General features: G+C 36.4%; 1 protein-coding gene across 5 annotated transcripts in view; it reads right to left on the bottom strand.

Annotated features, from left to right (window-relative positions):
• Positions 1-25,616, bottom strand: part of Pkn (serine/threonine-protein kinase N) — a 251,712-nt gene extending 226,096 nt beyond the window's left edge. For 4 of the 5 annotated variants that reach the window (XM_069830222.1, XM_069830223.1, XM_069830228.1 and 1 more), the window contains exon 1: positions 20,033-20,167. In XM_069830222.1, the coding sequence (XP_069686323.1) occupies positions 20,033-20,095 (63 nt within the window). In that variant the 5' untranslated portion in view covers positions 20,096-20,167. Of the gene's footprint in view, positions 1-20,032; positions 20,168-25,339 lie in introns of those variants that run through there. The other variant, XM_069830226.1, reaches the window with a different exon arrangement.
• Between the last annotated feature and the right edge of the window lie 1,198 nt (positions 25,617-26,814).

Below are 26,814 nucleotides of genomic sequence, written 5' to 3'. Positions count from 1 at the left end.
ATTATTATTATTATTATCATTATTATTATTTAGCATTAACTTCGTTGCCGGATGCTCCACTAATGTAAGGTATGATCCAACAAACGCAGATTTTGATTTTAATGAACTTTTATTTCTTCTATTTCTAATGTACTGTATTAGAGTACGAAACATGTACCTGTATGGCTGAATGGGTGTCATTGTAATTCAGAAGCATCACAGCAAAGAGGAAGTGATACAGATTGCACTGGCCATTTTTTTTTTTGGCAGTGAGTGTTAATTTTTTTTAGTTTTGTTATAGGATTTTACTTCTGTATTTTGAAGTAGTGTGCAAGTGTAAATTATGTGCCATGCGTACCAATATTGCACCAAACTCAAATCTCGCAACATTTGCTCGTCAACCGTTAAAATTCTAAGGAGTCAGAATCGCAGAGCTTCTGTTTATGAAATCGGGTTTTCGCAGGGTGCAGAAACTATGAGAGAGGCATACAACCCTTAATGATAATGAATCTCTTGTTCTTCTATCACCTGGGGAAACTTCCTTTTCAGCAAAAAAGAAACCGCAGACTTGGGCGACTTTGATATTGCTGGGTTTACAAGATGAGTAGATTGCAAGTCGCAAATATAGGGCCTATCGCTGTCTCATTCCTGCGCGGACTTCATTTACCCGTATACATACACCTTCCCGGCTCTAACATAAAACGAAATGAAATTACTGAACAATAAAAATACAGTTACGCAACAACAAAAAAGTAATATGAAGAACCGAACTTATGACATCACGCACTCCAGCTATGACATTACCTACTACACTAAGGACGCTGCTGGCGGTCGAGCTGCAATTTATATGCAGTCAAGGACCTAATGTCGGCACCTTTATAAATGAAAATCATAAGAAAAAGATCTCACCGCGGAGTATCACTACACCGGTACACAATGTGTTCTGTAATATTCTTCTCAAACCCTACAATTCGGTAGTCTCCAGTTCAAAGTTGCCATCCTCCACTCGACAGTTCGTATCTGCGAGGACAAATCTGAGACGCCTTGCAACGGAAGCCATTTCTCTGACAAGTTGGTTATGCTGGTTGCCGCTTTACCAAGGCGTTAAATATGTATAAAATGCTCTCTGCCATGAAAGACTGAGTTCTTCACACTCGTATACTGCGTAGTCTTCAATCAAATTACTGCTCTGTAAAATCAGTTTTAATTAATAACCAGAAATGTTTTCAATTAATAATCACGAAAAGGTTATATAACTTCATAATAAAAATATGTCTTAATAACCCTCTTGAATATCCCTCAGAAGTGTTGTATTCTGAATTTGAAGTATTTGATATCCATTAAATGTTTCATATAAAAAATGTTACGTCGAAAAGGAAGCAAAACCGAGCAAAATTGTATTTTTTTTTTTTTTGTTTGAAATACCTCAAAGAATACCCCCATGAAATTAATGATATTACTTACGATTCAACCTGTATGTGAGATACAGTATATCTCTTACTAAAATAGCCAATTTTCTACGGTTATGAAAATCCATACGTCTCTCATTCTATGGCTATAGGCACCTTTATGTTTAATTGAGACTTGTGTAGACCTATCTATTGAACTACAAATGTGTACGGGAATCATAAACATGTACGACTGCTGCAGATGGGAAGAATTCGACTCAGGCAACCAGGCAGGCATTCAAGCTGAGTTCCGCTCTCATCTGCACTAATGATTCACCGTGACTCGCCATGCTGAGTAGTATCAGCTCCATGACGCTGACTTGTCCAGCATGTTTTTACAGCAAATGTTGCAATGCGCCTGTCAACTGCGTATAGATCCTTGGGATCCCACGTAGCAACAGTAGAGGTAACAAATTAATTAATACGATCCAAAACATTAACTACTGTAGAGAACACGTAAAAACGTAAGATCTATAGAAACGATGACATATTTTAGGAGACATGCCTAGCGATTGAAAAACATATAATTTAAATAATTTAAGTTACTGTAATCCACAATAATTAATTCAGATGATGATGATGATGCAAACAACTAGTCAATCAGGTAACGTAACACCAAAATTTATAACGTTAACACAATGTTCATTTAAATAATTTAACAGTTCGCCAGTGATTCTATAAGTGTTTTAACTGGTTATTTTACGACGCTTTATTAACTGCTATGGTTATCTAGCGTCTGAATGATACGAAAGTGATAATGCCAGCGAAATGAGTCCAGAGTCCAGCGCCCAAAGTTACCCAGCATTTTCTCTTAATGGGTTGAGGGGAAAACTCCGGAAAAATCTCAACCAGGTAACTTCTCCCAACCAGGATTTGAATCCGGGCTCCCTCGTTCCAAGGTCAGGCACGCTAACCGTTACTCCACAGCGGTAGACTCTGTAAGTGTTAAAAGAGTATATTCAAGAATGAAGAATTTCTATTTAACTTGACCCAGAGCTCGTAAAATGATTTTTTTTATCGAAAGATGACATAGTAATGTAATTGCCATCCAACAATATTCAAAGCTACAATATTTTCTAGCCAGATCGTGAAACGAGAGGGTCCGGCTTCAAATCCTGGTTGGGACAAGTTACCCGGTTGAGGTTTTTTCGGGGTTTTCCCTCAACCCATTAATAACAAACGCTGGGTAACTTCCGGCGTTGGATCCTGGACTCATTTCGCTGGCATTACCACCTTCGTTTTACTCAAACGCTAGTTCATTGCAGTTGACACAGCGACGTACAATAAGCAAAAAAAAAAAAAAATAAATAATTACTTTCTACTAAAAAATAAGATCAAGTAGCAGGAACTACAGATACAATTTAGCATCAGAATTATAATTCTGCTACATTTTTATCAGGTATAATATTCTAAGATGGTCAGAAACGTAAAATTTCTTTCCTTATTTAACAACAGTCAATTGAGTTCAATTTGACAAACAGTTTTACAAATGACATAAACGTTGATAAAACGAAACTAAGTTCTAAGTATCGTTAAACATTTGAAATTTGTGAAGAAGGCTTTGTTTATGGTAGGATAAACCGACTTGATGCACTTTCCGCGAGCGACAGACGACTAAAAAAACCTTAGTACCAACAGATGCCTATAATCACTTGCAATAAATCGATGACAAGTATTTGCAACGTTCCAACTCGGGCTATTAAAACACATACGACCCCTGAGAGAGACAAAGATGTGCTGTATGAATGGAAGGATAACTTCATGAACTGGATGTAAGGACTCAATGACCCGCCGGCCGTTCTGTGAGGCATTCGAGTTCAGTGAACCGTGCCACCCTCTTTGAATGAATAGCAGCACTCTGTTCCGTTCCTGATCCTTTCAAACACAAAATAAAATTACTGCCACTTCCATAATGGCATAATAACACTCATATGCTATTGTACAAAGTCCACTTCCGCCAGGGGTGCCAATCCCCTCCAATATTCAAGCTCGGCTCGTATTTTAGTAGACTGTGCAGCCAATCCCCTCGAATATTCAAACTCGACTCGTATTTCAGTAGACTGTGCAAACTTCACAATGAGTGTGTTAAATTATACAGATCTAAGAAGAAATAAGACGTACAAATGTGTGGAAATACATAAGCCTAGTTCTTCCGTTGTTAAAGGGTCGTATACATAATTGGACCAAAGTTGACTTTGGAAAATACAAAGTCGTCATTTTCCTATTCACACTTTGACGAAAGTAAACGTCAATCGTGACTTTACTTAGAAGTCGCCGGAAATCTAGATTTTGTGGACATAAGGAAAATGGCTGATATTTTGGACATTGCTGAATTTTCCGAGAATACTGACAACATCCAGGAAACTATTGAAGCTGCTCATGTTCCTCGGCGTATTATTAGACATGCGCAAAACCCTAGTAGGTTATTTTACGACGCTGTATCAACATCTCAGGTTATTCAGCGTATGAATGGAATGAATGCCGGTGAAACGAGGCCCGGGTTCAACACCGATAGTTACCCATCATTTGCTCATATTGGGTTGAGGGAAACCCCCGGAAAAAAATCTCAACCAGGTAACTTTCCCCGACAGGGATTCGAACCCGGGCCACCTGGTTTCGCGTCAGACGCGTTAACCATTACTCCACAGGTGTGGACGCAAAACCCTATTCAATTGTATAGAGATAATGAACTCAAATCAAGATACAGACGTTATAAAGAGACCGTAGGCCTATTAGATATCCTCGCCAAGTTTCAACATGCATTGAAGAATAATAAAATAATAAAAAGACTACTTGGTCCACTAATAATACTTATTTCATTTCGATATTACTCTACAGGCAAGGATTAACGACTTAGTATTGATTTTGTATTACTTTTATTCTTTATACATCTTCACCAATTCTAATAGTATGTCTAGTCTGTTATTGGTGGCATCTTCTTACCTTCCATGTCTTCAGAATAATATTATTTTACAATGAAATAAAAATGCTGAAAGGCTGACTAACAATCTCCTTAACATATACCGATGTTCAACTGGTTAATTGATTTGAGACTCAAAAGATAGCTTTGATTGTTCCAATGCCTACTCTCTATTTCAAGTATCCATTAATCAGATCGTCAAATATCGACTTAGCAAAGTCAAAGTCTCAAAAGAATTTGTCTATGAATAGGACTTTAAAGAAAGTTAAACTTTGCTACGAAAGTCGACTCTGGAAAGTCTTCAGAGCGTTTATGAATACGAACTTAAGTTATTACTTTCCAGCCATCGGCATGGTAACCCGGTTTACCCCGAAGGTTCCAAAGGTTAGACATTCGATTCTAGAGTGGATTCAAGAGTTCTATGGTGGACAAAGAGATCACGACGCAGATATCATCAGAAAAATTTGGTCATCGTAAACCTGATATGAAAATCTCTACTTCAAAAAATTTATCACTAGAAATTTAAGGTAAAAATATAAAATAAATGTCATAATAGGCAGAAAAATAATTTAGAAAATATTTTATTATTGTGAAAGACAACGGGACATGCAAAGAAAACAACAGATGGATGCAGTACTTGCGGACTGTTCGCCATAACTTCATCATTTCTTAGGCTACGGTCAGTCACTGTCTGAGGAAACTGTCAACAGATTTGCTGGATTTCAGTGAAAGGTCTAATGTGATTATTGTAAACAGATTTGAGAAGTTCCAGTGCAAAGGTCAAATATAAATAGACCTATTGTACACAAATTTGCAAAATTCCAGTAAATAGGTCAAATGTGAGAAACAATTCGGAAAATTGTCTTTTGGAAATGTAGCTTTTAGAATTACATCCATTCGGAATAATGCCGTCCGGAAAATTGTCCATTTGGAATAATAACCGAGAGTCATTCTTACTAGGCTATAAGAGGACGGTAGGATCATATTAAAAATAATGGTGTTAAGGTACCTTGGCTGTTGGTACGTGCAAAATTACGGCATCACTTTGATATGCGACCGGAATTTGGTTTTTAAAGTGAATAACTTCTGCAAAATTTGAAACGACACAAACTGAGGCCATTATCAGGCTTTGCCTGATCCGACCATCAGGGAAATACCGACATCAGAGATAAAATACAGGTCCTTTGCATAATAAAGAAAATCAGGAATAAAACTGGAAAGATAACTTACAGCGCATGGAATAACATTCGCTCCCATTATTATTTCGTTATCTTCCAGGGGTGACCAGAGCATCGATGAAAAGAAGACAAGCACATGTCTTGAGATTTACAAGAACAGACTATACCGAATAATTTCAAGATAAAAATTGGTCCGGGGCCGAGTATCGACCCTGGGACCCTTCGCTTAGCGCACGAATGCTCTACCGACTGAACTACTCAGGAACTACATCCGACACCGTCCCAATTTTTCCCTTTATTCCACACAACTCAAGTGGGCTGACAAGGCGCCAGAAACCCAACTCTGAGTGCACACAAACTCTGTGTTACTTGAATTGTGGTTTTCTGTTAACGTACCTACAGTGACGTAGGCCTATATATTATGCAAATCTGGCTTTCAGGTAAAGTTCCCTGTGATGCAGACTTGAATAATTACAAGTGATCGATACCAGGCCCCGGAACAATTTTTCCCTTGGAATTATTGAAGTCTACTTCACAGGGAGCTTTACCTGAAAGCCAGATTTGCAGACCATGCCGAGTTTAAATGCTTCATAATGATGATGAGGGGGGTGGGGTTAGTGATGATGGTAGTCGTAGTGGTGATGAAGCTAGTGATGAAGAAGAAGAATTTTATTTCGATTCCATTCTCAAATATTGCTTTAACTTAGCCATATCAGTTAAATTCATTACAAGGCGCAAACCATAGCATATTATGCAAAATTAAGAATAACACAAATATAATATTTTTGCCCCAAATACTAACGATACTGAAAGTCTAACATAAACTGGATATCTGCTCTTACGGACGCGTTCAACATACAGAGCTACCCAATTTATAATTTACATACTTTGTAATATAGGCTAATATAAACTTTAGAAACTCAAATTTCATGTGTACGCATACTGTAAAATAAATATCTTAAATAATAATTTATACATATCCAGAAATCACCATCATTCTAAAGTTTTTCAACTTAGGTATTATCAATGAACTACCTAATACAACTGAAAAGTTGATCTTCGATACGGTATCCTGTAATCTTTTTTTGAATATCGTAATATATTAACGCATGATTAGTTTAGTGTCTCTCTTAGACGTATAATAGAGTTATGTATCAATAATAATAATAATAATAATAATAATAATAATAATAATAATAATAATAATAATAATAATAATAATAATAAATGTCCTCCGCAAACATCGGGGAGTAATGTACCACGTCAAAACAAACAGAATAAGAACCTACCCTCTGCCTCGCAACATTCCCCACATGTCAAATGGGGAAACTCGCACTTCCTAGAGTAAACTCTTGTTTGCACTTCACTGCCATATATCCTCATCGTCTAACCACCCTCCCACATTACTCTTCCGGCTCCCCTAGCACCGTGCAAGGAAATGGGGGTTGGTCATTTTCAACACATACAGCATAGTGTTGTAATATTTTATTTAAGGACGCTTTCAACTGCATATGCCCAAATTCAACACGGGCGAGAAATAACCGACAAATTCAGCCTGGAGTCTTCTATCAGGGGCAGGTGCAAAGTCTACTTGCCGTCAATCTATGACTACTGTACACATGTTCTTAGCCTGTCCTCTCAATTAATTCCCTCATAGAGTTTACCACGCATTCTGCTGAAGACAAAAATATCTACTACTTGTCCGAGGGTTCAGTTCATATTGCAACACATCATACCGTTGTAAATAATCCAGACGACCGATTTCTTGAGTTTCTAACTTCAATAATAGCGAAACGCTTAGGATTAACATCTCTTATCCCATTCTACTGGTGCGTATTCACCTCATTCTTCATCATCATCATCATCAACGTCGCCGTTACTTGAGCTACAGCCAGAAGTGAGTCTTGATATCAACTATCTTTTTCCAAGTATCCCTTTTCTGTGTTTTCCTTCTCCACTTTCGAATACCGATACCTATTTTGTTAAAATCGTCTGTTACATCAGGTAACCATCTCAATTTTGTGATGATGGAAGAGTGGAACAGAGAAAAATTCTCTCCGGCACCGGGATTTGAACCCGGGTTTTCAGCTCTACATGCTGACGCTCTATCCACTAAGCCACACCGGATTCCCATCCCGATGTCGGATCGAATCCTCTCAGTTTAAGTTTCACCTCTTGGGTTCACTATAGTGGACATTGTGCCACTGTCATATATCTATGACGCAGTGCATGAGGGTAGGCCACCTATCGCTTTTCTTGCTTCAAGTATAATTTCCGTGTATTCCCTAATCGTTTGCGGATTTTCTCCTAACATATTCACGTCATCCGCATAGAAGAGAAGCTGATGTAACCCGTTCAATTCCAAACCCTCTCTGTTATCCTGGACTTTCCTAATGGCATACTCTAGAGCGAAGTTAAAAAGTAAAGGTGATAGTGCATCTGCTTGCTTTAGCCCGCAGTGAATTGGAAAAGCATCAGATAGAAACTGGTCTATACGAACTCTGCTGTAAGTTTCACTGAGACACATTTTAATTAATCGAACTAGTTTCTTGAGCATACCAAATTCAATAACTTTTCTCTTAACCGAGTCATATGCTTTTTTGAAATCTATGAATAACTGCTGAACTGTACCCTTAACTCCCATTTTTTCTCCCAATAATAATAATAATAATAATAATAATAATAATAATAATAGTATGTACCCTCACACCGAGCAGAAACACAGACTCCTCTACTGAAGACGCAAAACTCGGAACTGCACTGTATTTTGTGAGACCTGATTCCCGTATCACGCAGGCTACCACCATTGAAGTGAAGATGTGCGTTACTGGCACCGGTATCGCGGAAGTCAAAAGTTGAGAAACAAGTCTGTGTAAACCACGATTAACGTAAGCTGCTTCTGTGTTTACACTCTTGTTTGTCTAATCTCTTGAGGCAGCAGGAGCCTCTTGGTCAATGCAACGGACCCTCAACTTCCGTACAAAACATGTAACTGATCTGAGCGAGGAATACGTTTAAATAGATTTGCACGTGCACAAAGCGTTGCTACAACAGACTCGGCTTTCACAATAGGCTTACACATCAAATCGCTCTGCAAAGGAGAGAGCACGTTTTCACACACGTGTCCGTCCAATCTTTAAATGATATTTACACCCCGCGCTTCTGACGAAACAATTCCAGTAGAGCGAAAAACAATCTTGTGTTACCACCTCCACAAGTTTAATTATCACAGACAGTCCAGACTATCACCATTATTACTTGACGATTTTATCACTCTTGTTAACATTAAAAAAATAAGACAGTCACAAGTTGCGGGATCCCCTCGTCATGTTGTCAGTACAAAGAACCCACAGTCAGCTCTTATGGGAGACAAATATTTATTCACTTTTTGCCGGGAATCGAACCCACTGTATGTAGAAACGTTATCACTTGAGCCACAGCGGACTTAAAAAAGTCTAGATTTCTAATGAAAACATACAAAAGTGACATTAAGCGTGTCGCCCATATTTTCTCGTTCCTTAAAAAGCAACAATTTTACTGTTCTCCTATTTAAAGCTCAGATTTATTTTTAAGTGATCATTTTGTTTCACAAATATTAACTGATCACTGACATTTACGTAAATCTGGCAACTCTGTTCTTCTCCGTTTACGTAAATGTTAAATCTATCCTAATACAATGCCATACGTTAAAAATTATTTCTCTACGTTGATATAAACGAGAAAAGAATTTAAACATAGCATGTGTAAATCAAGAAAAGAATAAAATATAGAAGCTATTCAACAGCAGAAAATAATAAATTAAGACAGTGGTAATACAGTGATTCGAACCGAAGCTCTCAAGTACGTTAGTCTACATCTTTATCCATTCGGCTACCCCGATTCCTAGCAAATAATTGCACTGATATGTAGTCAAGAAACCTGTCAACACTCCGTATAGAAAGACTAGTCTATAATCTACGTAGTATTGGAATCCATTCTTCAAATTACAACTTGAAACGAAAGGTGCTTGGGGGACATGGAGGTAAAGCTGACTGCTTTCTTGACCTCAGCACAAGAATGAGGTGGTGTGGTCGGCACCACGATCCAACCGCCTTAATTACCCCCGGGAAAGATCCAGTACCCAATTTCATAGCAGGCTGAGTGGACCTCAAATGGGTTTCAATCAAATGTTTCCAGCAGGCGATCTTCCCTTCTAACTTGGCTATGAAGTAATGTTTTTAGTGTAGTCTTCGCAAGAAAGTATGGAGCGACCATTTGTATGACCAACGGTTACGGACTTCTACAGTTAATAATAATAATAATAATAATAATAATAATAATAATAATAATAATAATAATAATAATAATAATAATAATCCGTGGCGCTACAGCCCGATAAGGGCCTAGACCGACCAGCCGGCTGCTGGCCTCACGCCCACGTGCCGAAGCAGAGGTGGACGATCATCCAACCAGAATGGAGGTATCGTGTGGTTAGCACGATGATTCCCCCAGCCGTTATAGCTGGCATTCGCAACCGGATTTCGCTACCTATCGCAGCTCCCCAAGTGCATCACGATGCTGGGTGGGCACCGGTCCCATACACTGGCCGAAATTTCATGAGAAAATTTCTTCTCTACAGTTAATAGCCTAATAATAAAAATAATAATAATAATAATAATAATACTAATAATACCTCTGATTGAGGTTCTGGCTGATATGTAGGCTACATCTATTATATAGGCAGTACATCTCACTTCACGATATGTGTCAGAGAAAGAACAATAATTGTTTGTATATATCTGAAGTCTGATTAGTGTAATGTATCTAGTCAGCGATATTTGCAATGGACGGAAAAGGAACTGGCCACCCTATCCCCATTATCTTCTAGTTGCCTCATGAGTGGTGCCTTATTGTTGCCACTTGTGAGATTCAAACCTATGCACACAATTACATAAGACATCAATCATTAATTCTCTTCTGAAAAGGTCTCAAAATTTCACCACACCCTGGTGTTATAGTGGCCGCAACTATTTGGAAAAAAGCAAAACTGTGCACTTGGCACCAGATATGTGTCGCAGTGTTGGGCAACAAGTCTCGAAATGTTTTCGTTTACATTGCCAAAAGGTATTGCAGCGGCAACAAAGAAAATAGTGGTCAAAACGCAGGAGGCCTGATTTCGGAACCTGTCTGAAAAGCGAGTGTTTGAGGAAGAGGAAAACGAGGGATGGCCAGAGCAATGTCTAGTGGCTCACGTGCCACAGAAGTGGACCAAACTGCGCTGCGCAAGGTAGGTACATTAAGAGTTATGGGGCTCCACCATACTATATTATCTCGATGGTGTTATATTACTAATTTTTAAGGAACATTTTCTTAATAAATATGAAGAGGAAATATATTATAGATTAGAGCATTCCTCTTAATATACTGTGGAAACTTGTAAAAGTCAAGAAATGTTCTATTTTTAGCAACTTTTACTTATTTATTACACCAAAGATAATACTGTGATGTTAGGGAAAGTCGACATCGGGATTTTCAAGAAACTTCTATTAGATATCAGTTGCGGATACCATTCGACATGCCGTTTATATAGGCCTGCAGCGACTTCTCCTACTGGACGACTTCCCTTCATGTTCAATATTTAAGTACAAGTAAATACGTTAGAAATGGTGCACATGAAATATCACTTTAATAATAAAAAGGACCTTTATTTGAAACATAGGGCGATAGCAGATGTGGCTGTTTGCTCAATACCGGCATTACTTGAATTTTTTTTCTTTCTAAGATAGTAACAGTAAATCGGTGAATATTACATGAGTTATTATCTACAAAATTAAGGTGAAAGGTAGATGAAAATGGTCAAAAAGTATACTTTTTTATTTTATTTTTATTGTATTCTCTAGTATTTAACGATTAGGTTGCCAAATTTAATTTAAAAATGCCATCAGAAAGTGTCCTAAAATAATATTATTAAATGTCACGGTGCCACGCCACTCTTCTTTATATTCCTCAATTTTACGCTTCAATAAAAATTACTAAAATGTTTTAAGTCATTCTTACTCAAAATAGTCGTTCAATTTTCATGAAAATTGCCATACGTGCGTCACATGTTGTTATATGCAACAAACAAATTTCATAACACTTTGGCACAAACTAAGGGAGTTATGAAATGCTTGACATCTTCCTTAAATTAAGTCTCTTAATCGAAAACTTCTTCCCGCAAAACTGTGTGTATAAATAAATGTATGTGCAATAAACTTCCCTCATACTTCCCATAAATCTGAAATCTTTATTCACGAGATACGGTCCTTAAGCATGGCTATTCATTACAACAGTGGGCGACAATTATGGTCTGAATATTGCACGAAGTACAGATTTTTTTCCTCTGTGATTTGCTAAAAACAGAACTTCGGTTCCACCGGACGATGGGAAATGTGACAAGCACCGACCTACCACAACATACAGCATACAAATCGGTTCCCGCACTTCTGCAAAACAAGAAGCTCCGAAACTCCTATTTATACGAGCGAACACTTTCAAGAGAAGTGAAGGTCGGTTACATAAAGTGAGAAACGTGGTCTTTCACCTTGAGACAGAGAGAGCAGAGGTTAAGAGCGTTTAAAAACAAGAAGCTTACGGAGTAATTTGGGCCTAAGAAGGATAATCTTGTGGGAAACGAACATTACATAATGTGTTTCATGTTTAGCACTCTAAGAGCAATTAGGTATTAGTTCGAAGAAACTGCAACACACACGAAATGTAGCAGTTTTGGAGATAGGAACAGCTGTAATTAGGAAATCTAACGAAGCTGTACTTAACTTTCCAGATATTATTTTATTTTATAACTTTTGAATTTCTTTATAGGCCTTATAAGACCTGTGAGTGTTGGCCGGTTTCTATAGGTTATTCTGTCGGTTTATATAAATTGTCATTTAGGCCTAGCATAAAATAGGATTAGGATATAAATTCTAAACTGCTTAATTATATTATATCGGGGAAACTCTCACGTTTAGTCAATATTCCATTGTATGTAAGCTCCTTAATCGGTTAAATAATTATTTTATATTTGTGTATTACTATTAATATTACTACTGTTATTTTATTTGAATGCATGTCACTTCTTGTAGTGTGGAAGAGAAGGTCTCATGACCTTAACTGTGCCAAAATAAATAAATAAATAAACAAATAAATATCTAAAGAAACTAAATAATTAACTAAATAAATAAAAGATGTAAAGTAGGAAGCTGTAGTATCAGTGCAGTAATGTAGTGTATAAGATGGCGGACTACAGTAGTAACTTAAGGTTGATAGATTCGTTTTTATTTTACTTTTAATTACTTCTTATTCTCAATTTTTCTTACAATTAGAAGGCTACTCAATAAGAGTCGAGTTCCAGAACCGTTTTTTTTTTTTCGGACAATTTACTTCAACAGGTTCTGTATAAATAAGGTAGAGCTGCTAAGAACTGCTAGTTCTGCGATCGATAAGCAGAGCAACAGTTAAGAAGCGAACCACACATTGCAGATAAAGCTTCGATGAATGGTGTGCAAATAGAAACCTGTACTGACGAAGATAATAAACACGATATTCCGGACAGTAAGAAAATATGCTTCAACGTGACGTATTTATCTACAATATATTATTTTCATTTCGTATATTCAGAAAACGTTTTCTGCACAACTTATACTCTTCTCATGTTGTAAGAATTTCTTGTTTTTAATTGGTGTTCACAGAATATCATTTCTCAATGATATTACGACAAAATAAACATAAGAATTAAAAGAACTGACAAAAATATGTAACTATAAAAATTAAGCTAAAGAAAAGTGATAATCACAAATAAAAATCATTAAAAAGAAAATAAAACATTATTGCGAAAGACAGGCTCGAACTATTAACCCTACGAATATCAGTCCAGCACCTTATCCGCTAAGCTACAAAAACCGCTATTAAAACACCTTCTTACTTTAGTTTCAAAAGGGCTATAATTAAATTCAAACGATAACTCGAAAATTAAAGTCCATTCGACAGGACTTTTCGGATGGCTACTGCTTTCATTCTATGCATATATTTTATCCGATGAAAGTTAACAAAATCGATGTCCGAAATACTGTGGAATCCCCTACTAAGTTTCACAAGAATTCATACTCTGGGTAAGGTCTTACACAAGGCTACGAACTCAATACGCTTCTAATTCAATTATTTTTCTTAGAATGAAGTTTGTAGTTCGATGTATGCTACTTAGGTCCATTTCGAATGTAAGGATCCGTTTCAAACTCATGTTACGATTGTAGATTGACTCAACGGATTTCTTCAGAGCTCCTCACATGGTTAAAATTATGAAATCTTGCAAACTACTGATTTGTAACAGTCCCGCCCGGTATAACACATATCCGATTTACGTGGTATTAGAAAATAAATAAGGTAATAACAATCTCATCAGGTGTGACTTATCAAACGTAACACTCATCGTAAATGAGTAACATAAATGCACCTGGCGTTTACCTCCACATCCGCGGATATTCTTAACAATATAACATCCATTAATTTAATAAGCAATGATAGAGAAATGCGATCATCGTCGCCGTCATCTCTAAGATATATTATGCCCATTTGAGTCTACACCACCTTCAGTTGTTTCATACAAACTGTCCATCCATCTTTCCCACATCGCCTAGAAGCTCTTCTATTATTCTACAATCCGCCATCCTATATGAACGTTCCCACCACTTGTTACGATTTTATTATTTTGTTTATTTAAGCTTCCATACCTTATTTGGTTCTGTCTAGAGTTGCGCCTTGTAGAATACTGGTCCGGTGGTTTTGGTAGAATACTAAAATCGGGTATTATATGGTAGAAATGGTCGTAGAATTTGTAGTATTGGTCAGAAAAAAATTTGAATGCATGTATAGGAATCGAAATGTTTCTTTAATTAAGAGTTACAGAATCCTATTATAATCAACGAAATGCCTTTGTAGAATATCAAATAGGACTGTAAGCTGGTTATGAGTGTTATAATAATTAGTGTAAATGGTAATTTGGGCGTATGCGTAAGATATCAAATAGGTATTAGCCCGAAGTTCCAGACGTGTGGAAAGGATGTGTGTTACTTCTCTTAAACAAAAACAGGCTTTTTTCTTATATTAGTGTTTCCTTATTAGCAATATGCGATGTTTACGAGACTCGTAAAGATTCAGAAGTTACCTGAGTAATTGTATATTAAGAGTTTCTATAGGAAAAGCATATTATAGCTTAAATTATACGAATTAATCTTCAATTCCATTTAATTAGAAATGAAATGTCAACGTTAAGGATTTAATTTGTTCGTAATTATTATTGTTCCCGTCGTCACAAAACTGTTTATGTAATTTTCATTGCTAAAGCGCGTTTTATTTTATTTTCAATCTCAGCTATAATAATTTGATTTAATGTTCAAATTAACTTCATTGTAATTTTGAATTTATAGTCCAGTTGATTTACTTACACTTTTTAAATAATACCCTAAGTGTACAGTTTCCACTGCATTATGGTAAATCGATACACAATATATTTTGTATTGCACAGTTCCCACATTTCAGACCTACGACGGATTCTGGGAGCCTAAGGTGCTCCTGTCTACAGAAATCCTTTATATACACTCAATTAACTTCTAGAACTTCAAGAGTGAAAGTAGGTATTAGGCCTAAATAGTTCCTTTAAGAACAAATTTCCATACTCAGGACGAGAATCGAACCTGGGATCTCGTGATTTATAGTCACGAATGCTGACCCTTGGACAACAAATACGTATGTTATAGGATCCGCATATTATATCATTTTAATATAGCATTGATAGATAAGATCGCCTGTTGTTTATGCAACTAGCACAGCATTGGTGTATCTAAGGTTGCTTTGTATTCTATTGGTTTGTCTCACAAGTTCGTCTTCTTTTATAGTAAGTTTCATAAATTCCGCCTAAAGGCACGCTACCCTATGTACAGCTAAGTTATCATAGTTGCCGAAACATCCCTGCGACAGAGTTCAACCACCAGACCCGCTATCGGATACATCAGTACGTGTTTGTGACTCACGGATGAAGCAGCGTAGAATTGCGAGTGTTCACAAAAATAATATAGAAGGCGAAAAGGAACAGTTTCGGCATCTTAAACTATTTTATTTTTGTAAGGGTAAAACCGCCTCACAAACCCAATGGAAAATCTGTGCTGTTTACGGAGAAGATGCAGTGACTAATCGATGTAAAAAGTGATTAACTCGATTTCGAGCTGGAAATTTGTTGTTCCTAGAAGACAATCCTCGCATTGGGCGGCTGTGATTACATACGTGCAAAGAATAAACTATATTATTATAAACAATCCAGGATGACAACCCGGGAGATGGCACAGGAGCTAGTGTAGCCAGGCATTTAAAGAAACTTGATGACGTAAAACTTCGCGATATATGGTTCCGCACCAACTGAGTGAGGAGAATTTGGTTCAGCGCGTTTCCATCTGCGATTCTTTAATAAGACACAATCAAATGATCCTTTTCTGAAACGGCTGGTGATAGGAGGTGAAAAGTGGATTGTGTGCGACAATGTACGAAAGAGAATATCATAGCATAAGAAAGGGGAGCTGCCACTGTAAGTTCCTAAACCAGGTCTTCAAACAAGGAATGTTATGCTATGCATTTGGTGGGATTGGAAAGGAATTCTGTAATACGAATTTCTTCATACTGGTGAGATTATCAACTGAGAAAAATACTGTACTGTTCTCAAGTGGATCGTCTCAAGGCAACCAATGAAAAGAAAAGACCGGAATTGGCCAACAATGGTGGAGTCGTCTTTCAGCAGGACAACGCCAGACCAAATACTTCTATGGTGACCCGTCAAAGTTGCGGAATTTCGATTGGGATATATTCTCCTGACATTGCCCCTTCCGACTTCTATCTATTCAGATACCTGCAGAAGTTACTTAATGACAAACGTCTAACTTCCTTGGAGGACTGCAGGCGCAACATAGAACAGTTCATCAATCATAAATCTGCCAAATTTTGTAAGAATGGAATTTATAAGCTTCCAGAGAAATGGCAATATACTGTCGATAATAATGGTTCATTCTGAACAAAATAAAGTTTTTTACAGAACCTTACTACCTTCTCTGGTTTGAATGATCTTGTGTTTAATGTTTTGTAAATAAATTCCACATCATATCTAAGATTGTTCGGCAACTTCTCTGTCGTAACTGTACTGGGGGTGTGCAGTATTCTCAGGCGTTGTCAGTGGTTAAAACGTGGCGAAGGAGCGAACGAATTTATTAGACAACCCAACACAAATGCTCTACATTGCCCTTTCATATTCTACGGCAGTTTACCGCAGCTTTCCACAACTCTAATACTGATAATACCCCTGATCACTTTACCTATCCTAACATAATTTTTTTCCAATAAAAAATTCCAGTGTCGACCACATAAAACCTATGTTACCTGTCACTGCGGTTTTTTTTTTTTTTTAAGTTTACACATTATAGAAAATATTTTATATTATAATAGTATACAAAAAAGTCAACAAATATGTGAGAGTCTTGTATATGTAGCCTATTTACTTGTATTAATCTTGGACTATTTTATTTTTTGCGTTAATCAATTCGACTCAATCGGTTGCTCATGTGCACATTATTCATCTTCCTGCGCGCATTAATACATAACATAATACATAATAAAAGATTATTCACATATTTCTTGACAATCCTTGGAATTTTTTTGTGTATCCCTGGCGCTACAACCCTGATCGGGTCTTGGCCTGCTTAAGAATGTCTTGCCATTGGTTCATTTTTTGTGCATTACTATGTGTGAAATAATGTTCTAGCTGTATAAACTAAAAAGAAAACACGAAAATGACAGGTAGAAAGCCACTACACAACTTCTACTTCTAAACCAACTCTACTTCCAAAATTAGATACTTCTGCACACGAGCATTCGTCGATTTTGTAAGGGATCACCGACGAAAGGGCAACGATAACCCCGTGCCATCGTATTACTTCATGTTCATAGCATTTCATAGTCTGATTAACTTCGCGATACCACAAAGTATAAAACCCATTCAACTTCGGTGAACGTGCTTCATGCAACGCACAAGCAAGTCGAGTCCGACTACAGCAGACCAATTTTTATTCATACAATAATCACGGCGAGTGACAACTCCTGTTCCAATAATATTAACCTTATTAACACATAATCTCTCACCAGATGCTACAATGTATCCCACACAAAAACCACCACAATATCCACATGCAACGATTAAAAATGTCTTGCAACGAAATCATTACTATGTTGCTTCTAGTCATTGTCTTCCCAGCCTTCACTTATTTCACCCAATTCTAACTATATTAATCTGTTTAAAAAGTGTATTTATTTTACACAAATAAATTACGTTTGTAACAAACAGTCTTTGATTCTTTGCACACATTTTTGCTGTTACTCATTCGCCAAAACATTTAAAAATATAGTCCTATACGTCAAAGATTCAACAATGGGAACAAAAAAAAATAAGATAACGCAACTTTTATCAGTTACGAAAATTAGGAAAAGCAACAATTATAATCATTTGCGAAAATTCAGATGGTAACTATTCTGGACATGTTTCAAAGCCACCTATATATATATCTACCGGATGTTATCATCGATAAATACACATGACGCCATCAAGTGTTGTGACGGCTGATGGCTTTAGCAGAAGTATGAAGATTACCGGAACCGAGTTTTAAATAGAATGTATACAAATACAAGTTTCACATGGATATCTAACGGTTTATTCCATGAATCGTCTGCTTACACGTCGGATAAAATAAGTTGAAGGGCGAGGTAAACGTAAACTTTAAAAGCATACCCATCATAATTTTCTAATTGTACAGATACTGTCTCATAAATAATGTCGGTTTTGCGTAATTTTTTAGTTAGAGTGAGCTGTTACAAGAAATTAATCTAATATTCAAAGTAAAGGCCATTAGATTCTATGGTCTTGAGACACCTTTTAGCGAGGTTTATCTCGCGACGGTACCAGTTTCCGATTTTTGGTGCGAAGAATTCCGTAATAACCATTTCAACGACTTCCAAGTTGTGAAAATTACTTTCAAGCAGGAAATGGGCCATAGATCGAAAAATATAATAATGCAAGCAGGATTACATGCCGGGTGTGGCAGCAGTTCGTTTCCTCCCTATTCCTGGATTCTTTCCATGATTGTTCGAGCGGTATGGAGTCTCGCATTGTCCAGTTTCTATTAACTAATGCAAGGTACCTCTCGAAACTTCATGAACTGTTGAGAATAAAGATCAGCATTGACTGCACGTCCGTTTGGAACAAACTCCCAGTGAATCACACTTTCAAAAGTTCATCAGACATATAACATTACTTTGGAGCCGAGTCAATTTTGATTAATGACGACTTTGGCAGGCTGGCGGGGATCGAGCCACTGTTTGAGGTGTCAGGGTAGCGGTAATATACCCATTTAGTCACCTCATGTGACAATTCTTTTGATAATATATTATCCATGGGATTAGCGATAAGCATACAACAAATATTCACTGTGCGTTGAGCCTGTTCAGATGTCAATTCATGAGGTACAGATCTGCAATTTCTCTATGATTTTCTAAGCGTCTTAATGTGACGATCTTTTGAAGCAAAAGTATTTTTTGTGGATTTTCTTCAAAAACTCTGTGTGTATTCTCAATATTCCATACCTTAGTCTTCCAGAACGTTGAAAATCTTTAATTTATCCTTATCCATTACTGAAATGTTGGAACCAACGTTGTCCTACACGCTCACTAACGACACCTTCACCATCGACTTCACATATTCTTCGAGCCGCGGCAGCAGCTTTATAATCTTGTTTATAGTAGTGCTTTAGAAGGATTCTAATCTCTAACTTTACCACCTCCACTTGATATTCCCTGTTTTAATAATCGTCACACGTTCACAATAAATAGCTACTATCATAGCGTTTTGTAAATTGCATTGCCCAACTAAAGAAAATCTTACAAAACATCAAACTTAAAAAAAAAAAAAAAACATTACTTATTAAATGACCTAATAAAATTAGAACGTCAAAGGACGTTGAAAAAGTGTTGATTACGTCGAGATTATGGTTGTCTCAATAATCGTGAACCGAAAACTCAGAACAAAAATACTATCTCGAGATGCGGATGAAATTGAGTCTATGGGTGTGATCTACTATAAACAAAACAAGAACACTTCTACCGGATGAGCACACGACGAGTTTAAGAATACGCCCAGTGTAATTCTCTAATGTTATAGTTGGAGCGTCAAAAGGCCGAAAAAGCCTAGTACATAAAATATCACGTTAAGATTACGCATTAAATACTAGGCCTATATGGATAAAAAAAAAGTCATTTCTTCTGGGTAAGCACACGAGTTTAAAAACATATCCACTGTTGCAAGATGATCCTGAACCCAAAACAGACGAAAACTTCTGGGGTTGGCTGCAGTTTTCCATGAATCGCAAGAAGCGTGAATGCATTGACATCACTGTTATACGTACCGCGAAGAGAAGGGATCGCAACTTGAGGGCCTTCTCCTTGGTCAGCACCATTGCGAGACTCATGGGCGTCCCTGTCCTCGCACATCACGACACTGGCCGCTCGCAACTGACTGGCAAGCCGGCATACTTCGCAGTCTTCCACCTCTCTCTTCGTTTCCCCTCTGCCACATCATTTCCATTTTCTTCCTTTCCTGTCTAGCCAACCTCCCCGACAAGACAGCTGCGATGCTGCTTGCTTATCAACACACTTTGATTCCGCTCATGGCAATTCTTGGGCTCTTGAAACACTTAACCAGTCATTTCGGTCTCCTACTTACTTCACTACCGGAGACTCCAGCGGTCTAGCCTATCTCCGACAAAGACTACTACATTTAATTACCGCATCTAGTACCTACCCGTACATCCACCTACCTATCTTGTGTCCTATTCTAAACCGATTTAAATACAAATTGTAAACATGGGGTTGTGCTTTTAGTACCTTCCTCATGCCAATAACACTGCCACAGAAAAAAAATAACAAAAATATGTCCCATTTCGTACATAAAAATCGAAATAATAATAATAATAATAATAATAATAATAATAATAATAATAATAATCCTGGAAAGTCCTGAATAACAGAGAAGGTTTGGAATTGAACGGGTTACATCAGCTGCTTATCAAGGCTGATAACGTGAATGTCAGAAGAAACTCCACGAACTATTAGGGAAAACACGGAAATTTTACTTGAAGCAAGTAAAAAGAGAGATTTGGAAGTAAATTCCGAAAAGATAAAGTACATGATTATGTCTCGTGACCAGAACATAGTACGAAATGGAAATATACAAATTGGAAATTTATTCTTTGAAGAGGTGAAAAAATTCCAATACCTTGGAGCAACAGGGAGGAAAGTAAAGACAGAATATGGGAAATGCCTGTTATTATTCGGCTGACAAGCTTTTGTCATGCAGTCTGCTCTCAAAAAACCTGAAAATTAGAATTTATAAAATAGTTACCGGTTGTTCTGTATGGTTATGAAACTTGGACTCTCACTTTGATAGAGGAACAGAGGTTAAGGGTGTTTGAGAATAAGGTGCTTAAGAAAATATTTGGGTTGATGAAGGTACATCACAATAATATAATAAAATATTTGGGGCTAAGAGGGATGAAGTTAGAGGGGAATGAAGAAAGTTACACAACGCAGAACTGCACGCATTGTATTCTTCACCTGACATTATTAGGAATGTTAAATACAGACGTTTGAGATGGGCAAGACATGTAGCACGTATGGGCAGAAATGCATATAGAGTGTTAATTGGGAGACCGGAGGGAAAAACACCTTTGAGGAGACCGAGACGTAGATGGGAGGATAATATTAAAATGGATTTGAGGGAGGTGGGATATGATGGTAGAGACTGGAGTAATCTTGCTCAGGACAGGGATCGATGGTGGGCTTAAGTAAACAATAATAATAATAATAATAATAATAATAATAATAATAATAATGAATTTAAATACTATTTACAGTCACAATCAAGTCATTGTATGAAAGAAAAATTTCACAACCTCGAGCGGGAATCGAACCTACGACTTCTTGTTCTCCGGTCAGGCGCTCTACCACTGAGCTATCGAGTTCGTCTCACGCCAAACGCTTGGAATTATCCTTTCATACTGGCGACTCTGTTATAGAGTACTGTCCATAGCGTCTGATCTAGTCAGCACTGCTTATGGGTTGAAAGAAACTTTTACAAATGTAATCTTCATCTTACGATGTTTGGTGACGTATACACGTCCGTTGATGTGACATATTACATCAACGGACGTGTATACGTCACCAAACATCGTAAGATGAAGATAATAATAATAATAATAATAATAATAATAATAATAATAATAATAATAATAATATTTCAAGATTGTTCTATGAAAATTTAAACATCCGACCATTTTGGGTACAGAACCAGAAACAAAATTTGGGCCACCTGAATTTTCCAAGTTCCAGTTATATTGAGCATGCATAGTATGTTATAACTGGAACTTGGAAAAAAAATTCAAGTGGCCCAAATTTTGTTTCTGGGTCTGTACATAAGTCCTAATTAAATCATTTTCTTTTAATTAACACTAAATTTCACATTACTACCGATATATTCTACAATCTACTCTGCACTATGGGCCAGGAGATGGCATTAAACAATGTGAGGAAAAGGGGATCGTATCATCAAAAAGTTTGAGAAACGCTGTTGTAAAAGATTGTTCAAGAAAATAAACTATAAACAAAGATATCATTATTAGTAGTAGAAAGACAAAAAACTGGATTGTTATGAAAAGTGTAAAATTATAAGTACGGGACTACTGGTATGTACCAGATTCAAACACCTATTTTCCTTCTTGTTTATGTAAAGGTTCATATTAGCACATAATTCAGAAGCATTCAACAATATGGGTACTGCCAAAACTTCTCTGACACAAAATATGTTCATAAAAATGCGATCAAAGAAAACATGCTATCATATACCACGGCAAACAAAAATAAACATCCCTATCCTATCTAATCCAACAGGTTCAAGAATGTATTGTGACGACTTAAATTTCTTTCACTATCTCAACTTTTGCACTTACTGATTTCGTTCAAAAATTCGGGAGATGAGTTGGCAAAACAACCCTGCTTAGATTAATGTAATTCCATACTTGTTGCAATACCTCAAAACATTTTTAACTAATGAGGAGTCTACGGCTTGTATCTTACTTCACTTCATTCCAGGTTAACGACACTTCAGTCTACTAAAAGGTCACTGTGTCCTAATTCAATTTTGAAAAATTCTAGTTAATACCGTATTAATCGATAATGACGAAAAAACTCTATAGGCCTATTTATATTGTAAATGAACCATGACACGTTAAGTCCATTTTTATGAAAGGACTGGGCTAGTTTTTTTAATCCATCAGTCTAAGGACTGAGTGAGTTTTCAAGTGACAAGCACAATAAAGAAACTTTTAGATAAGGATTGGAGTGGTTTTGGAAGAAAACAAGTTTAAAATATGACAGAAGTCTAAAAAAAATCATATGTTGGCCTATAAATCATAAAAATGGTCAAATGGACTGAGGAAGTTTTGGAATCACACTCTTCAATTAAACTACGTAGTATACGAATAAAATTATTGGCATTACATTTACAATAAACAAAGGTTAATGGTAATAGGCCTAGCTATTACAAATCTATAGCCTAAGTTTGAAAAAATCTACTGTAGTAGGGCCTAACATCCGCACTTAACTGAAACAGATGCTAAAATGGCTTGTATCATAAATTCTATACGTAAATTATAATTTAAGACAACACTAGATATAACCAACTGTTACTAACATCAGCAATATTTTCAGACAATACATGAGTTTGCCCTTTCATCAAAGAGATTTCACAACTTTTTTTTTTTCAAAAACTAGTGTCAGCACATTATACACCAAAAACAATATTATTAACTACAGAATCCTACTACTGGTAAGTATTAATATTTAAAAAATATTAAAGTTAAAGTTAAGTGTGTGAAGAAATCACAAAAAGAAAAAAAAAAACTCTTCCCAAAATGTACAGTATAACTGGTAGGACAATAAAAAACTACCGGTACCGATGCTCAAACTAAATCCTTTTTCTCAAGATCTCCGTATAAATTCAATCTTAAACAATCTGGAGAACTACCGCATGAACGAAGAAGCAGTGGCAAAGTCACATTCATGAAGAGTAAGATCTGTTTTTCTTTTCAAAGATGTGACTGTTCGTATTTATTTTAGTTTCACTACCGGTATTCATTTTGTTAGTTTTTTTTTTTTTTTTTACTTAGCCTACCATATTTCTTTAAATATGACAGATATTACTAACAGCATGGACAAATATAAAAAAAGAAAGAAAAGATAGATGTGACAGAATGTTTATAATTCTTGTAGAAGAGCATAATATATTTTTTCAGGCTATTTTAAAAAAGCGATAAATATAAAATTTTCATAACTTGATATGCAGCCTATTTTAAGAATCGGACCCTTTGCAAGCAATTTTCAATGAAGACATTACATTTACTACAGGCCTAGATATTTCTTACATCAATATATCGGCTCAAGACGAGCCTAGGTAGCTGCTTGTTTCAAATATCAGTAGGACTTTAACACCTTTTAAATTAACCATCTACAACTATTGTGCTACAAATCTTATGTAAATTACGTGTCCAATAAAATCATCGCTCTATTTATAGAAACCAACATACACTGAAAGCATTAACATTATACAGTATTGTTAGCCCACAGATTAGTTCAAAACACATATATCCAAACCACTACTGAAAAACAAAATTGAAAAGAATTACAAAGACCGTGAAAACTATCATGCGTAAAGTTTTTTTTTTTTTTTTTTTAACGATAACGAACTATATTTCGTATTACAAGCCTTTCAACATATGTGAGTCACTCAGTGCAAACTGGCTAGGCACACACACTCGACGAAAATGCCTAAAATAAACAAATGACTCAAATCTTCACTGTTTGAGAAGTTAATCAATTCGGATGTATTAGTGTAAATAGTACCACAAAGAGAATCAACAACCAAGAGTAACACAAATAACACTGTAATAAAACTAACACACTATGACCCAATGCTGTTAAATATATATAGGTTATAGAGCTTATGTGAGATTTATTTTACTCCATAAATCTGCAAACGGAATATTTTATTACAAAATGGTGCAGTACTTAATATTTATAAGGGCTATTAATTAATCATGACCAGCTCAATGTTGTCAACACATGTTTCCTTTTTTGAAGCATGACATTTCCCAATTTGTAGCTTAGGATAATAAAGGATCATTATTTCACGCATAAACTTGAGATTCTCAAATATAATCTTTCGGTATCATTGTGAAGAACTAAACACTCGTTTCTTCATTAGTACTCCAAATTTGGGTATGGTGTACATAAGAATGCACATTAAAGAAACAAGACCAAGTAAAAGTCAACTGCAAGAACGCAAATAAAAAAAAAACATTTAACTAATGTGCCAACACATCAACCACGCACTTGCTTTGTAAAATGAGTTCTGGGTTCATACACACAAATGATTTTGACAGGTGACTGTTTAATTTAAAAAGGTCAAACGAGTTACAACCTGAAGTTGTTAAAATAGCTGACTAGGTTAAAACACCACATGCACTATACTTCTCACACACGACGAAACGATAAACACTTCAAGCTGTAGCAAATCTATTGGAAATGGTTATTATTTTCACTCAATACTGATAAATGCCTTTTAAGTAGACAAAACCGTAACAAAACCACCAGGTACTCACCTGGTAAAAACTTGAGTCCGCCATCTTGCAAATAGTTTTTACTCCCTACCCGCCTGGCCGTAACATGCATCAAATTGCCAAAACACCATCTATATGTTTACTATTTGACTTGAGAACGAAAGTCCTTTTAACGCCAGCACTTCGTAAATATCACTTATAGCAAATTCTTCGATAACATGCGATGTTAATTAATAATTGACACGTTTCCTTTTTAAGTAATTTCAACCACATACCATCACATCAAACTATTCTGACGGACTGAACCTGTGACCAATAGCAATACACCTCACAACTATGACATGGCGCTCTACGCTGTAACAAGTTAAACTATTGGTTGCAATGTTACCGCACTTTAGGGCGTCTGGCATGACTCGCACGAGTTTTCCACTAAGCGCATGAAATAAATGTAAATCTAAAAATAATACGACTGCAGCTGCATGTTGCAGAACTCTGAAAACAGTGAATAATCACCTGATATTTCCTCCTGAACTTGGTATAGATTCAGTAGAAACATGACGTTACAGTCTCTAGTTCAATGACCTTGGACTAAATATGCATTCCCTTTGGTTTTTTGTTCATAACTTGTATGTAGAAGAAAACTGCTTCAATTCAAGTTTCAATCTTTCATCACACTTTCTCAGTGTATTCTCTACATGGCCCTTATATTTTTCACAATAAGTATAATGCTTTCGAAGAAGACAATAAGAAGTAATAGCTACAATTAATTTTTCAAAAACGCAAGTAACCTGTGGAGCAGCAGCCCATGAAGGGCCAGGCCAACCAAACCGCTGCTGGCCCCAAGTCCACATGTCTCAGCAAGAGTAAACGATCATCCAAACAGAATGGAGATATTGTGTGGTTAACACGATAATCCCCCCCCAGCTGTTATACGCTAGTTTTCATAGTTGGATTTTGCTATCATAACTCTCTAAATTAATTTCGATGGTGGGAGGGCACCAGTCTCATACACTGGTCGAAATTTCATGAAAAAATTGTCTCTTCATGAGGGCTCAAACCAGTGCACATTCCTTGAAGCAAGTCCTAGACATAATGCCTTGAACCACGATGCTATATTGCGGGACATTAACCCAGGTAAAAAATAAATAAATAAAAATAAACATTTCAAATAGGGTTCTCGAAAGAAATACACTATTATGTGAAACTACATACAGTATTATTAATGGTTTAAAATAGTTTAATTTCATCCGAATATTTCTTTCTGACACAACAAGTGATTCATCCATACTCAACGACTATTCATACAAAGCAAATTTTTTAAGATCAAAATAATTACAACTGATCATGATGAAGACCTGGAACACATTCTTCTACACTGCCCATCCATAAATTACAAAAGAAGTCAATTAAAATCATCAGTACCAGTTGCAGAAGACACAGCCCTGCAGTATATATTGACTACACACCAACCAGGATCTACAATGAACACCAAACAAAATACCCCTCATTTCTCGTGA

Source organism: Periplaneta americana, chromosome 7, assembly GCF_040183065.1.
Source record: "Periplaneta americana isolate PAMFEO1 chromosome 7, P.americana_PAMFEO1_priV1, whole genome shotgun sequence".
Lineage (NCBI taxonomy): Eukaryota > Metazoa > Arthropoda > Insecta > Blattodea > Blattidae > Periplaneta > Periplaneta americana.
This window is presented reverse-complemented; position numbering and strand designations above follow the sequence as displayed.